Here is a 15746-nt window from a genome sequence, read left to right as displayed (position 1 = left end):
CACAAAACAGGGTATAAAGAAGGAGATTTGTTCGACCTTGAAAATCAAACAGACGCTTGTCTGTGTCGACCAGCCGACGCTGACATCACACACATCTCCGCACTAAACACTATGTAATGGCTACATAATGGCATTATGGCACTGTGTCTACTGTTTAGTGCACTTATGTGTTCAGGTTGTAGCCTTTTTGTTGTGTTACACAAATACAGTGTTTTGCAAAAGTATTTAGAACCCTGTTTCATACTGTGGAATACAAATGTAAAAAAAACGTTATAAATGAACTATAAATGACTAATAATCAACTGAAGACATTGGATTTACGTTACATTGACGCCATTTAGCAGACGGCCTTATTACATTTATCTCATTCACACAACTGAGCAGATACATCAATAAGGGCCTTGCTTAAGGGCCCTGGAATGGCATCTTGGTGTAACTGGGATTTGAACGACCTTCGGATCCAAAAGCCAAAGACTTAGCCACTAAGCTACCACCTGTTAGCATTATATATGCCAGAGCCACCATTCGCTGCAATTGTATTCTTATATATATATATATATATATATATATATATATATATATATATATATATATATATATATATATATATATATTGCAATTTTGTAAAAAAAAAAAAAGGACAACAGATTAGAAATTTGAATAAGCCATTGTAGGACATTAAGGTTTTTGTTCTAGAACCTCCTCATTGTCTTAAGTATTTCCCTAGATTTTGCTCATCCGAAGAGACTGGGAACGGAACCCCACTCTCTGAAAATAAACATGGCCTTTTGTTAGTTTATGTAAAGTGAAGTAGGACAAAGGGGTTGATCAGTTCAGCAGACAAGGATGAATAGCCTGAATGTGTGTGTGTGTGTGTGTGTGTGTGTGTGTGTGTGTGTGTTAAAGTAAAAGAGGAATCTATTGTTTGAATAGATGCCTGGAGGAGACAGAAAAGCCATGTGGCTTGTTGGATCATGTGCATACGGATCACAAGTCTCTTCACATTCTGTGCCTCAAGGAAGAATAAACACCCAAAAGCAAACACACTTCTTTAACCAAAAAAAAAAAAAAAAAAAAAGCCAGAATAGTGATTCGAGGGTATTTCTCAAAATCAGTCCCAAACTCTGACATGACAGATCAAAGATCAGTGTACTGAAAAAAGTGTGTACTTTGATATATGGTCAGTATTCGTACAGCTAATGTTTGCTTTAACCTTTAAACTTGTGTGGGTTTACTAGGCTACTGCGTTATGCAGAGGTGCAAAGAGTACCTGGAAATCATACATACAAAAGCTGCAAAACTTACTCCATTTAGGGCCGTCAATAGAATAAAATATAAAAAAATGTAACAATTACGTGAATCAGAAGGACACCGAACGGAACTTTTGCTATGTTTCCACACGGACAGTTTTATTAGCCGGCTTTGTGCACCATTTTGGATTTTGGTGCTTGATTTAAGACTTGGCGCAAAACAAATGTTTATCGATTAAAAATGAGTGGAAGTGAAGAAAGAATGTTGTGAATAAATATGTGTTGCATTGAAGGTTTTAATTACTTCTATTTGTGTATATTTTTTATAGAAATGCTCAAAAAGAAACGCATGCTACGGTATTCGCGCGTAAAAATAAAACTAGTGCCGTTAAAATTAATTTGCGTTAACGCGTTATTTATGCGTTCATTTTGAAAGCCCCCATTACAAGTTAAAAAGTTAAAAATTCTATGACTTAAGTAAAAGTATCTGATTTGAACACTACTTGAGTATCATTAGTATTCAATCGACAAATAAAATGAAAGAAAAAAAAAAATCACCTCAGCAGAGTGCAAAATTTAATCGGTAATGTAATCATTGTCAATTAAAATATGGAGTAAAAAAAGTACTTCTTTTGAATAAATGTGAGATGCAGTATCTTTATGGGAACGCACAGCCGGTTCCTGTAAGGGGTGGTAAATGTAGATGAGTAGAGAGTAAAAAATTGCTTCGATCGTTTATTTTCATTCAAACTAAAAAGTAGACAAAAAATTACTTAAGTACAGCAACCTAGTACATTTACTCAAATACTTTACACCACTGGTGTATAAATGTACATAATTGTAAATGGTGTTGTGATTGTACACATTTCGTGTTGTAGTATGTAGAAGAGGAAGATTTTTTTTTTTTTAGGATTCTGTGAAAACTGTTAGCATTGTTCTGGTTTTGGCCTAGCATTGAGCTTCATGTACAATTTCTCAAACTTTATGAGAATCAAAAACATTCTTCATCACTGTACATATGGACAGAGTACTATCCAGGAGTGAATCTGACAAAAATATAGTTATTTAGCCAAACTGTTCAGATTAGACAGGAAAATTAAATCAACCAAATTCAGTGCGTTTTCCAGAAATTAACTCAGGTCAAAACTTTAGGTGTTTATTCGGGATTGAATATAGCAAAAGAGAGCACATTATTCAGAAACTAATATAGCAGAATTTAAACCATCATCGATCAGAATTTAGCGTTAACAAAGCACATTTTACCTCAGTCAACTGATCATGGTCATTACAGAGCAATGGATGTATATTTTCAGCATCTGGAGGTTACCTTATACAAACCAACCTACATCTAAATTATACACAAGTGAAGGTAAAAGTTAAGGGGCCTTGTTTAAGGGCCCAACCTTGGCAGCTTGGTGGCTTTGGATTTCATTTTACGAGGTCATGAGACCAAATTCAAGTGCATCATCATGGAATTCATTTTATGCCACCAGGCATGATCATCTAGCATAAAAAATTGAACCAAATCACACTATTTATCCTGGGAATGAACCACAATGACTGTAAAAGGATTTTTCTATGTTTATAATCTTGAATGGTCCAGTTTGGGTGAACCTGTGCATGTGGTAGCCTCAGAATTTTTCACCAGCAGGAGTGACAATCTCTTGTTGAAGCTCATCCACCTAGAGGTTCAATACCGTGTGAATATTGAGATGCTTTTCTGCTCACCACGATTGTAAAGAATGGTTATTTAAGTTCCTTAATACCTGCTTGCAGATCGAACTAATGTAATCGGTTTTGCGCAAAGTTCTGTGTGGGAAGTTTCGGAAACCTTCCCTTTTGGTTTGAACATCTAAGCTACAATAAAAAATTTCTCATTTTATGCATTACACTTCTGCCACGTGATAGGCCGATCAGATAACTGCAGGAATATGCAGGTTTATATTTAATATGCAGGTTTATACGATGGTGTATATGCTGCATGTTGATTTGCTCACCAAGGCCAGAAGAACGTTGCTGCCTTCACCCCTTGCTTCTCTGCTGTTATCCAGATCTGTGTGAAGAAGGATCCAGAAAACAAATGACAGAATTTATATCACTTGCACTATACTAATCCGATCATAACGTCTTATAATTAGTCAGTACATGCGTATAAATGATACATTTTTTTGATAGACCGAACTCACAGGTTGTCCACCCCACCAGCGATGATTGAGCTTCTCTCTCCCACGCAGATTGAAGTTCCCGTCGAACACTGGGTCGTACATGGTGTTACACACGATGCCGTGAGACTCCGGGTAAAGTCCCTGCACCGGCACACGTACACAAAACACTCAAAACATTTTGTATGAATTTGTATTGAGGAATAAAACGTGGGAACGGTGTTTACCGTGGCAAGCGTGTAGAGGTTAGGGAAGGTCTTTGAAGGGTACATCGGTCTCATGTGAGGCGAGCGTGTCCCGCATGTTCCTTCAAAAAAGAGGCATTTAACAAAGCAAATTATAAGAAATGTAGGACTTTCGAATGATTACATACCGAAATGACTACAGCTGCATTCAGACCTCAGATGGAACGAAGGAATTAAGGCTCTTATCCGATACTTAGGCGGGTCAAAATAGTGCATAGTTCTGAAGGTTCATCTTACATGATATGAGCTGAGAACTTGGAGTTTTGATGTAACAACAAATGATTATGAAATGTGTCATTTTACCTGTAAATACACCATCCATGAAAAATTATGGAATACCATTTAAAACCAGATGGCCTACTGATACTGATATGATACTATTAATAAAATAAAGAGTATAATTTATTGATTAAATGAAAGTCATCTGTGATTTGTGACTGCATGGACAGATTATCCTTTAACTTATAATTCTTCGGTCAGCACTTTCTATTCCCTGCATTTTTTTACATTAAAGTACCCCTCTGTGAACATTTGATAATCTTAACAAGTAAAATGAATGGACATTCGGTGACACGGAGATGATGGGTTCCCTTTTTTAATCTGGTTCCGCTCAGAGTTCCTTCCTCATACAAAGTTTTCAATGCCACCACATCTCCACTGGCTCATTCATTACATAGTGCCTTTTCTAATCACTGAGCCAGTGGTGACAGTGGAAAAGAAAAAAAAAAAAACAATATAGTATGAGGAAGAAGCCTCGACAGGAACCAAACTAAGAAGGGAACCCTTTTTAATTTTACACTTTGTTTATATTAATTAGAGCCCAAATCTTCATAGTTCTTAAGCTTATCCTACCACAAAACAAAATCCACTTTCTAACAAGTCGCAAGGACAGTGGTGAGGAAAAACTCCCTGAGATGTTACGATGAAGAAACCTAGAGAGGATCCAGACAAGGAACTCCTTCTCGTCTCAGGGGTGGGATAAAACGCAATTATTTGTTCCAGTAAAGCTGCTTTAGAGACCATTTTGATTGTTAAAAGCACTATCCTGACATATACGTAAAAATCTAAAGATGATTCATACTCAGTTTATGAATGTTGGGAATGACCGATTTTCCTTTCTTAATGTAGGAGGCACGGAATCCGTCCAGGGAAATAATAAAGAGAGGAGGACGTACAAACCTGCACAGAAAAGAATACAAAAGTTATTGACCTAGAGAACAGAAGAACAGAACATTTAGTGTCTCTCTTATATATATATATATATATATATATATATATATATATATATATATATATATATATATATATATATATAAAAATACTTACCCTGCTGGGCATTGTGGGGTGGTAATCTCCTCACAGTCTCCATCCACCCATTGGCTGTCACCTGCAAACCAAACACACATATATATATATATATATATATATATATATATATATATATATATATATATTACACAGACAGCAAATCATTAATTTACTTAAGTGCCTTCTGACTTATAACACATGCCCCTCTCACACATGACACATGACCCCTTCACACACATGCCTTCGTAGTGCAAAGAAAAAGAAAAATAATGAAATCAAACCAGATGTTCTTTTCCTGTTCTGCCTCCAGGAAGTTACAGCTCTACCTCTGCCATGTTAATCTGTATTCTATGTGACTCTCAGGACACGCCTCGGTCTCCGTAGTGTTGCGATACGTCATATTCACGTTGCAGCAGCGGTGCGGAGAGAACGTGCTCGAGAAACGGTTTAGCGACGAGAAATGTATCTACATATAAAGTATATACGAATAAAGTATAATGTGTAATGTGTGTGTCTTCTCAGTGTCTTAATCTGGCCAATATATTTTAGATAAATAGCCTTAATCCCATTTTTGTGTGTGTGTGTGTGTGTGTGTGTGTGTGTGTGTGTGTGTGTGTGTGTGTATATATAATCTAATGCCTGACCTTTACATAGAGCTTTGTAGTTGGTGCAGCAGTCCCCCTTCTCCAAACAGTCTTCTGAACACTGGCATGCATAGTCCTCATTTCTGCTTTCTCCACACCGTTCTGCAGTACATTCAAACCCTCCGGCTAATCTCACACACACACACACACACACACACACACACACACACACACACACACACACACACACACACACACACTTTACACAATGCATGATTCCTAATGCTTCAGCAATTTCCATTTGGTATGTGCATGGCTTTAAATTCGTCAGCATTTTATACTCACCGGTTTTCAGGCAATGTTTATCAAAGTCAGAGCAGCAGCTATAGTAGGTCTTACACAGATTATCACACCTGCACACGGGAGGCTTCGCCTCCACCAGCTCAAAGCACCGCCCCTTACAGGAACCGGTCGTGCGTTCCCATAAAGATACTGCATCCCACAAACGCACACACACACACATAGTTGTCAGGAAACAATTAAGGATTTACACTCATTTGCTTTTACAATCATAAACAAACAAGTCTCACTTTTAGAGAATAAGGGAATCTCTTCTTTTTCTTCTGTTGGCTGTCCGGCTTGAAACACGTAGCCCACACACACATAGGAGCCAAGCACTAACAGGAATACACAAGCAACCTGGAGCGAGAGAAGCAGACATTAACACGTACAAACACACGTGCACACGTTAAATGACCTCCACTAAATAATGCTGGGATTTTTGCTTTTGTCCAATTTGCACATCATTAGCAATAATTCAGAAAATCAGTTCAACACATGTGTAGGGTTTTCAAATCAGAAACACAACGCAGAATATCAGTGAGGCAACACAACACAGAGTACTGGACAGACAAAGAGTCCCGACTTCACCAAACAGAAAGAAAGTTTGAAGCTAACACATGCGTCCTTAAAATATGAAACCGTGAGCTGCTAATGAAGCAGGAAATATTAATGTAATATATGCTAATGAAAGCATGAATATAAAGTGCAGTATACAAGCGCATTGCATTTATGGCATTTGGCACATGCCCTTATCCAGAGTAACAGGGTAACAACCGAGCAGTTGAAGGTTGAGCGCTTTGCTTACAAGTGAATGCTTGGTTGTGCTTGGATTTGAACCCATTCTGATCAAAAGTAATAGCTCAGTGGGTAAGGTGTTGAACTTTGGTTCAAGGCATAATTTAAAAGCTACCTATGTTTGGATTTGGAGAGTTTACTCAATCCAGCCACCAGATGTCGCCATTGTGCTCCTTATTTGTTACTGATTGTTTCCACCTGTGTAAATCATTCCTGTGTGTATTTAAGTTTCTTGAATGTTGATGTTTGAGCTATTTCTCATGGTATGGTTCGCTGTGTCTCCAGCCTTGTCTTGTTTGGTGTAGGTTCTTGTTTTTGAGTTAGATTTTTGCTGTACTACTTCCAGAGAAAGACTTCGGATTTGTGGATTTTCTTTTACCCTGCATTTCAGGACCTGATTTTGTGGATAACCCTAACTCTTGTTCTGTGGATTCCAAGGTTGCAAGGACCCTCAAATAAAAAATTGGAAATTTCAGCCTGTTCGAGTTCCGGTGCTTAGGTTTACACATCCCTCTATGGCAAACTGCTAAAGTTCCTGACTCTCACACAACCACCCTCAGTTTGAGCCCATATCCTGACCCGAGCAAATCATTTAACCCTAAACTGCAATGGTTCATAAAGGGGAGTCTGCCAAATGCCATTAAATCTAAGCCTGACAATGAAAAGCCATCATTCCTCTTTTTTTCCCCCCCAACAAGAAAATCTCAGCTAGCATCTTTTAGTCTCTCTTCATTCGCATTTACACTTATTGCTTAAAAAAAATCAAGTATCTAAACCAGTGTCGATCAGGAATCTTTAAACTGGAATGGCTTGGAAATCATAACTGCAATTTTACAATGGACTCCCTGAGCCCACACATTGAAAGGCTGCCATTGTAGGACTGTTGTAAATTGTTCTAATGTATTTCTGTTTATCGGTTAATCAAACCTTCACTCACATAGATTTGAATACATTTCTCATGAGATTGGGTTTGTTACAGTAAATTTGAGCATTCATCACATTTTTCACCATGTTTATACCAAAACATATCTGAAGATGAGAAAAAAAATGGACACCTGAATTCAGAATATAGTATTTTATCTAATAAAGTAATAATATAAACTATTAAGCTTTCTAGCGAAATGACATCTGATTTGGTTTTCTCCTGTTGTAGCCTATTCACCTCATATTTTAACGTTCTGTGCATTTTAAGACGCTTTTCTGTTCACCACGATTGTACAGAGTGATCCTTTCAGTTCCTGTCCACTCAAACTACAGCCGCTCACTTATTAACCTATTAACTCTGCAGAATATAAATAATCCCAGTATTTCAATACTAAAATACGTTCCCGTTCTTATGCTTGATGCAAAAAAATAAGTTTCAATCTATAATAAGGATTGAAAAGAAATACACAATCTGGACAAAAAAAAAGAAAATCTGTGGACACCTGACTTTAAAATTGGTATAAACTAATAAACTGGTAGTTCAACATAGCTGGAAATTATGAACCAATCAACTCATGAACTCATGGAAAAGCCAATGGAAAAAAAATCCAATCTAATCTAACCTGTACTGAATTAATACATTTAAATTATTCACACATAAAATAATAGTGAATATCATCAGTAATAATAATCTTTAGCCTAACTGACTCATGTCCTCACTTGCTTTTCTGATTACAGTGAAGTTCAGCAGTTATTCGAGATGTTTACAGACATACAGGACCACACTTGAACACGCTAACTAATCTAGAGGATGAGTCACCATGGTCCGATTGCCCCTCGACTTTCTCACTGCACAAAAGATGCAGATTTCACTGTAATTGTGAAGAATGGATTACTTCACCACATTCCCACATTTCCAAATACACCAATCAAGCATAAAATTCAAATAAAAAATCATACCATTAAGACCAGTGAAGTGAATAACACCATCTCTTTATCATGGCAACCGTTAGTGTGTGGGATATTTTTAGGCAGCGAAAAATATTTGACAAGGGACAAATTGTGATGTCTGGACGACTGGGTCTAGACGTGGCCTGCAGAGTTTGATGGAACGCAATCCAAAACGCAGAGTCAAAGGTTCAAACGCAGTCAGGCTTCAATGTTCAAACAAACAGCACCAATGCAAACGTACCGTATTACTCATCCAAACGTCCACATTGGTCCCAGTAGATTGAACTGGGTCACGTTAACACCAAGTCAACGTGATTCGATCATGTATTTTTAATAAAGTGAACCGAATCCAGCTACGAGGATCAAATTCGAATCGCTGGCATTCTGCAACATCCACTTTACCAGTGTATAAGCAATCAAACCGTGTTTTAATAAAAAAATTACTCTGACCACATTTATTTGCAAATGCACACGGAATACAATAATCACAAAGTGATTGTGAACCATGTTATGGTCAGATAGAACATCATGGAAGCCATTTATACTTTCTACTAGTCTACTTATTCTGCCTGTAAAATGTAAATACTTAGTCTTTTATGGTTTTTGAAATATGTCCATGTTCCTTCCAAGTAAAAACACACCAAAACACACTCAAATGAAACAATGAATGACTTGAAGAACGTTATGTGGAGTCCAAATTTGACATTTCTGGCTCTAACAGAAGAACATATTTAAGAGGGAGAACAGGAGAGAAGATGTTAGCTGACTACCTCACACCCACAATCAAACATGGAGGTAAAGGCTTAATGGTTTGGGTTGTTTTGGAGCAGAGAACTAAACCAACATGGCTACCATTTCATATCAAGACTAAGACTAGACTAGTGTCATTATTTAAAAAATTTATATCTTTTATATCCTTAGATTGGTGTTAATACACATCTGATTCTAAAAAATGATTCTACTGAATAAGTTAGAAGTAAACTTGAAAAAACTGATTTATTTGAATGACAATTTCATCTCATTTTTTTCCAGATGTTTTGTAAATCATTGTAGCTCATTTCAAGGACGGTGTGTTGTAATACAATGTAATGTAAAGGCAATTGTTTAATTGAAATGTATTTTTCTCTAAATTATGATCAATATTAGCAGTCAGTAGTTGTAGACGGATGATCCGCTGCAGCGACCTCTACTGGGAGCAGCCGGGAGGAGAAGAAGTTGTAAAATAAATAACTAAAAATAATAAAATAATATAATAATTATATAAACATACACATTTATTGACTTTTTAATGCCTATGTCAATAATTTTGTTTAGTTGCATATTCATTGTAACATAAAATTATAAATATGGCTGTAAAGATATATAATTATATATAAGTATATATTATGTTTATATATATAACAATGTTCTACATGATGTTATCATCGGCTATCAAAAAAGTGTGGAAATCTTGTTTGTGAAGCGGCTTGCGAAATCTCTGCTGACTCTCCTCTCAAGGTGCAAAAGTCCGATCTAAAATCTGATCATCAGGACGACATCCAAAACGCGCATTGTTTCCTCCTAAACACCTCGAGATCTCCGTCCTACACTGCGCCTCTCTGTGTTATACAGTTTATATAAAAGGTAAATAAATAAATAAAAAACGCACGCTGAGATCAGACGCTGAATCGGACACTAGTAACCGGAATTCGTTCGTCTTACCGTACCAGGTTTCCGAGCGCCATTGCTCCGGCGTGTCCGCGCTGCACTGAGGTCCAAGCCGCTTTACCGAGGTCCAGCTGACCGCGCACGCACGGGGGCGGTGCGGGGGCGCGCGCGCTGCCGGCTTGTTTACACTGGCCCACGTGCGCCCTCCTCCGCTAGCCAATGCGCGCGCAGAAACGATCGCGCGTGCTGCTCCCTGCTCCCGGACTCAGACGCACAGCACGAGTCAGCGGTTCGCTATGCGGGGGTGATGGGGACAGATCTGACTTCTAAACTGCCTTCATGTGCTGATGTTTCCATGGGTTTGAAGCTGATGAATACCTTATTATTATGCACGGTTGTACCTTTAGTGTCATTGGTCGTCTGATTGGGAGCTTGCAAACGACTTCTAATTCAAGCATTACAAAGCACCCCTTATGCAACACCCCCCTCCCTTTTAACTATTACCCCTGATTAGCAATCAGTGACTAATTACCACTTCCCAACAAATGACTTCTGTGCAAACCAGTCACTGGTCAGACTATAGAGCTAATCAATGATCTCCACTACCCATTGATCATCAAGTGCTAATCACTGGTTACACTAGCTAACTAATAAAAACCAATAGTTACCACTACTCAAAAATACTAATTTCTCTGCTCACTACAAGCCGTGGTGGACGAAGTAAACAAAACATGTACTTGAGTAAAAGTAGAGATACACAAGGTGAACTATTACTTCAGTAAAAGTGCCCCATTTTTAACTTTCACTTAAATAAAAAGATTTGCATTTAAATGTACTTAAGTATCTAAAGCACTATAATTTATTATGGCTATAATCTCCAATTATATTTTTTTACGTCATAAGACTTTTGTTTAATCAACTCAGTTTATGTGAAAAGTCTCAATAGTGACTCAATTACTCAAATGCTAATAGCTAGCTATTAAAATAAAGAAAACCTTCAACACGGTACGGTAACACATTGCATTTACTTTGTTACTGTCCACCACTGAGAACTGGTTAAATTTGCCTAACAATCAAGTCACTGTTCACAATGTTAATTGACCAGAATACTGTTAACAAGTGTTTTTTAGCCTTATAACTTTTTAATACTCCCTACTTCCCAAATTAGGTAGTGGTAATCAGTTATTTCGTGTTAGGATGGTAAACAGGGATTGATTGCCACTGCCTAATAAACAATCACTGATTACTAAACATCACCAAATAACTGCTAACCGTTCCCTAACAACAAAATAACCGATCACCACTATGTAATACCAAATAACTGATCAAGATTCAAGATTTTATTTGTCATAAACATAGTTATATACAGAATACAACCTGATCGGCTGCTCAGGAAATTGTGCATTAAATAAAGTATGAGTAAATATAAAAATATTAGAAAATCTGAAAATATTTAAGAAAATAAGAGAAAATGTGAAAGAATATATTGGATAATAATAATAAAGTGGTAAATACAAAGAATCGCTTGGCTCCGATTGTGATTACCATTACCTCAATCACAAATAACCAACATCTAACAGCAAAACACAGCTACTGAACAGCCAATTACTGATCACCACTATCTAACATCCAATTACTGATCACTACTATCTAACATTTAATCACTGATCACCACTATCTAACATCCAATCACTGACTACCACTATCTAACATTCAATCACTGATCACAACAATATAACATTCAATCACTGATCACCACTATCTAACAGCCAATCCCTGATCACTACTATCTAACATTCAGTCACTGATCACCAGTATCTAACATCTAATCATTGATCACCACTAAATAACATTCAATCACTGATCACCACTATATAACATTCAATCACTGATCACCACTATATAACATTCAATCACTGATCACCACTACCTATAGCTAAACACTGATCACCACTATCTAACATTCAATCACTGATCACCACTATATAATATTCAATCACTGATCACCACTATCTAACATTTAACCACTAATCACCACTATATAGCATTCAATCACTGATCACCACTACCTATAGCTAAACACTGATCACCACTATCTAACATTCAATCACTGATCATCACAATATAACATTCAATCACTGATCACCATTATATAACATTCAATCACTGATCACCACTATATAACATTCAATCACTGATCACCACGATCTAACATCTAATCACTGATCACCACTAAATAACATTAAATCACTGATCACCACTATATAACATTCAATCACTGATCACCACTACCTATAGCTAAACACTGATCACCACTATATAACATTTAATCACTGATCACCACGATCTAACATCTAATCACTGGTCACCACTAAATAACATTTAATCACTGATCACCACTATATAACATTCAATCACTGATCACCACTACCTATAGCTAAACACTGATCACCACTATCTAACATTTAATCACTGATCACCCCTATCTAACATTCGAACACTAATCACCACTATCTAACATTCAATCACTGATCACCACTATCTAACATTCAATCACTGATCACCACTATCTAACATTCAATCACTGATCACCACTATCTAACATCCATTCACTGATCACCACTACCTATAGCTAATCACTGGTCACCACTACCTATAGCTAATCACTGATCAACACTACCTAACACCCAGTCACTGATCACCACTACCTAACATTCAATCACTGATCACCCCTATCTAACATTCGAACACTAATCACCACTATCTAACATTCAATCACTGTTCACCTCTATCTAACATTCAATCACTGATCACCACTATCTAATATCCAATCACTGATCACCACTATATAACATTCAATCACTGATCACCACTATATAACATTCAATCACTGATCACTACTATCTCACATCTAATCACTGGTCACCACTAAATAACATCCAATAACTGATCAACACCACCTAACATCCAATCACTGATCACCACTATCTAACATTCAATCACTGATCACCACTATCTAATATCCATTCACTGATCACCACTACCTATAGCTAATCACTGATCACCAGTATCAAGCACCAACTCAGTGATCACCACTGCCTAACATCCAATCACTGATCAACACTACCTAACATTCAATCACTGATCAACACTTCCTAACATCTAATCACTGATCACCACTACCTAACATCCAATCACTGATCACGACTATTTAACATCTAATCACTGATCACCACTATTTAATATCCAATCACTGATCACCACTATATAACATTCAATCACTGATCACCACTATATAACATTCAATCACTGATCACCACTATCTCAAATCTAATCACTGGTCACCACTAAATAACATCCAATAACTGATCAACACTACCTAGCATCCAATCACTGATCACCACTCTCTAATATCCATTCACTGATCACCACTACCTATAGCTAATCACTGATCACCAGTATCAAGCACCAAATCAGTGATCACCACTGCCTAACATCCAATCACTGATCAACACTACCTAACATTCAATCCATGATCAACACTTCCTAACATCCAATCACTGATCACCAGTACCTAACATCCAATCATTGATCACGACTATTTAACATCTAATCACTGATCACCACTATCGAACATTCAATCACTGATCACCACTATCTAACATCCAATCACTGATCACCACTATCTAACATTCAATCACTTATCACCACTATCTAATATCCAATCACTGATCACCACGATCTAACATCTAATCACTGGTCACCACCAAATAACATTCACTCACTGATCACCACTACCTATAGCTAAACACTGATCACCACTATCTAACATTTAATCACTGATCACCCCTATCTAACATTCGAACACTAATCACCACTATCTAACATTCAATCACTGATCACCACTATCTAACATCCAATCACTGATCAACACTACCTATAGCTAATCACTGATCACCACTACCTATAGCTAATCACTGATCAACACTACCTAACATCCAGTCACTGATCACCACTACCTAACATTCAATCACTGATCACCACTATCTAACATTTAATCACTGTTCACCTCTATCTAACATTCAATCACTGATCATCACTATCTAATATCCAATCACTGATCACCACTATATAACATTCAATCACTGATCACCACTATATAACATTCAATCACTGATCACTACTATCTCACATCTAATCACTGGTCACCACTAAATAACATCCAATAACTGATCAACACTACCTAACATCCAATCACTGATCACCACTATCTAACATTCAATCACTGATCACCACTATCTAATATCCATTCATTGATCACCACTACCTATAGCTAATCACTGATAACCAGTATCAAGCACCAAATCAGTGATCAACACTGCCTAACATCCAATCAGTGATCAACACTGCCTAACATCCAATCACTGATCAACACTACCTAACATTCAATCACTGATCAACACTACCTAACATTCAATCACTGATCACCACTACCTAACATCCAATCACTGATCACGACTATTTAACAGCTAATCACTGATCACCACTATCTAACATTAATTCACTGATCACCACTATCTAACATTCAGTCACTGATCACCACTATCTAATATCCATTCACTGAACACCACTACCTATAGCTAATCACTGATCACCACTATCTAATATCCATTCACTGAACACCACTACCTATAGCTAATCACTGATAACCAGTATCAAGCACCAAATCAGTGATCAACACTGCCTAACATCCAATCAGTGATCAACACTGCCTAACATCCAATCACTGATCAACACTACCTAACATTCAATCACTGATCAACACTACCTAACATTCAATCACTGATCACCACTACCTAACATCCAATCACTGATCACGACTATTTAACAGCTAATCACTGATCACCACTATCTAACATTAATTCACTGATCACCACTATCTAACATTAAATCACTTATCACCACTATCGAACATCCAATCACTGATCACCACTATCTAACATTCAATCACTGATCACCACTATCTAATATCCAATCACTGATCACCACTACCTATAGCTAATCACGATCACCAGTATCAAGCACCAAATCAGTGATCACCTTTACTAAATACTTAGTTACTGATCCCATCTACCTTACATGCAGTCTGATCACTACAAACAGTGAAACACTGATTACCACTACCTTAAAACTACAAATTATTTTAAACACCAAAACAATTAACACTAACAGTTTTGCTAAGAACAACCAATCACTAATCACATGTACTAAATACCAAATCACTGATCACCTGTATTACATACCCAATCAGTGATCACCTGTTCTAAATACCATATCACCGATCACCTGTAATAAATATCCAATCACTGATCACCAATACTAAATACCAAATCACTGATCACCTGTATTACATACCCAATCACCTATCACCTGTATTACATACCCAATCACTGATCACCTGTACTAAATACCAAATCACTGATCACCTGTATTACATACCCAATCACTGATCACCTGTATTTCATACCCAATCACTGA

General features: G+C 37.1%; 1 protein-coding gene across 1 annotated transcript in view; it reads right to left on the bottom strand.

Annotated features, from left to right (window-relative positions):
• The window catches only part of LOC124392387 (ectonucleotide pyrophosphatase/phosphodiesterase family member 2), a 29919-nt gene extending 19247 nt beyond the window's left edge, over positions 1-10672 (bottom strand). Inside the window, exons 1-9 of the mRNA XM_046859367.1 lie at positions 10268-10672; positions 6140-6248; positions 5895-6041; positions 5610-5735; positions 4984-5044; positions 4739-4836; positions 3640-3719; positions 3437-3556; positions 3248-3303 (exon numbers count right to left, since the gene is read on the bottom strand). Coding sequence (XP_046715323.1) covers positions 3248-3303; positions 3437-3556; positions 3640-3719; positions 4739-4836; positions 4984-5044; positions 5610-5735; positions 5895-6041; positions 6140-6248; positions 10268-10285 — 815 coding nt within the window. The 5' untranslated portion in view covers positions 10286-10672. The remainder of the gene's footprint in view (positions 1-3247; positions 3304-3436; positions 3557-3639; positions 3720-4738; positions 4837-4983; positions 5045-5609; positions 5736-5894; positions 6042-6139; positions 6249-10267) is intronic.
• Positions 10673-15746: the final 5074 nt, after the last annotated feature.

This window comes from Silurus meridionalis, chromosome 10 (genome assembly GCF_014805685.1).
Source record: "Silurus meridionalis isolate SWU-2019-XX chromosome 10, ASM1480568v1, whole genome shotgun sequence".
NCBI lineage: Eukaryota > Metazoa > Chordata > Actinopteri > Siluriformes > Siluridae > Silurus > Silurus meridionalis.
This window is presented reverse-complemented; position numbering and strand designations above follow the sequence as displayed.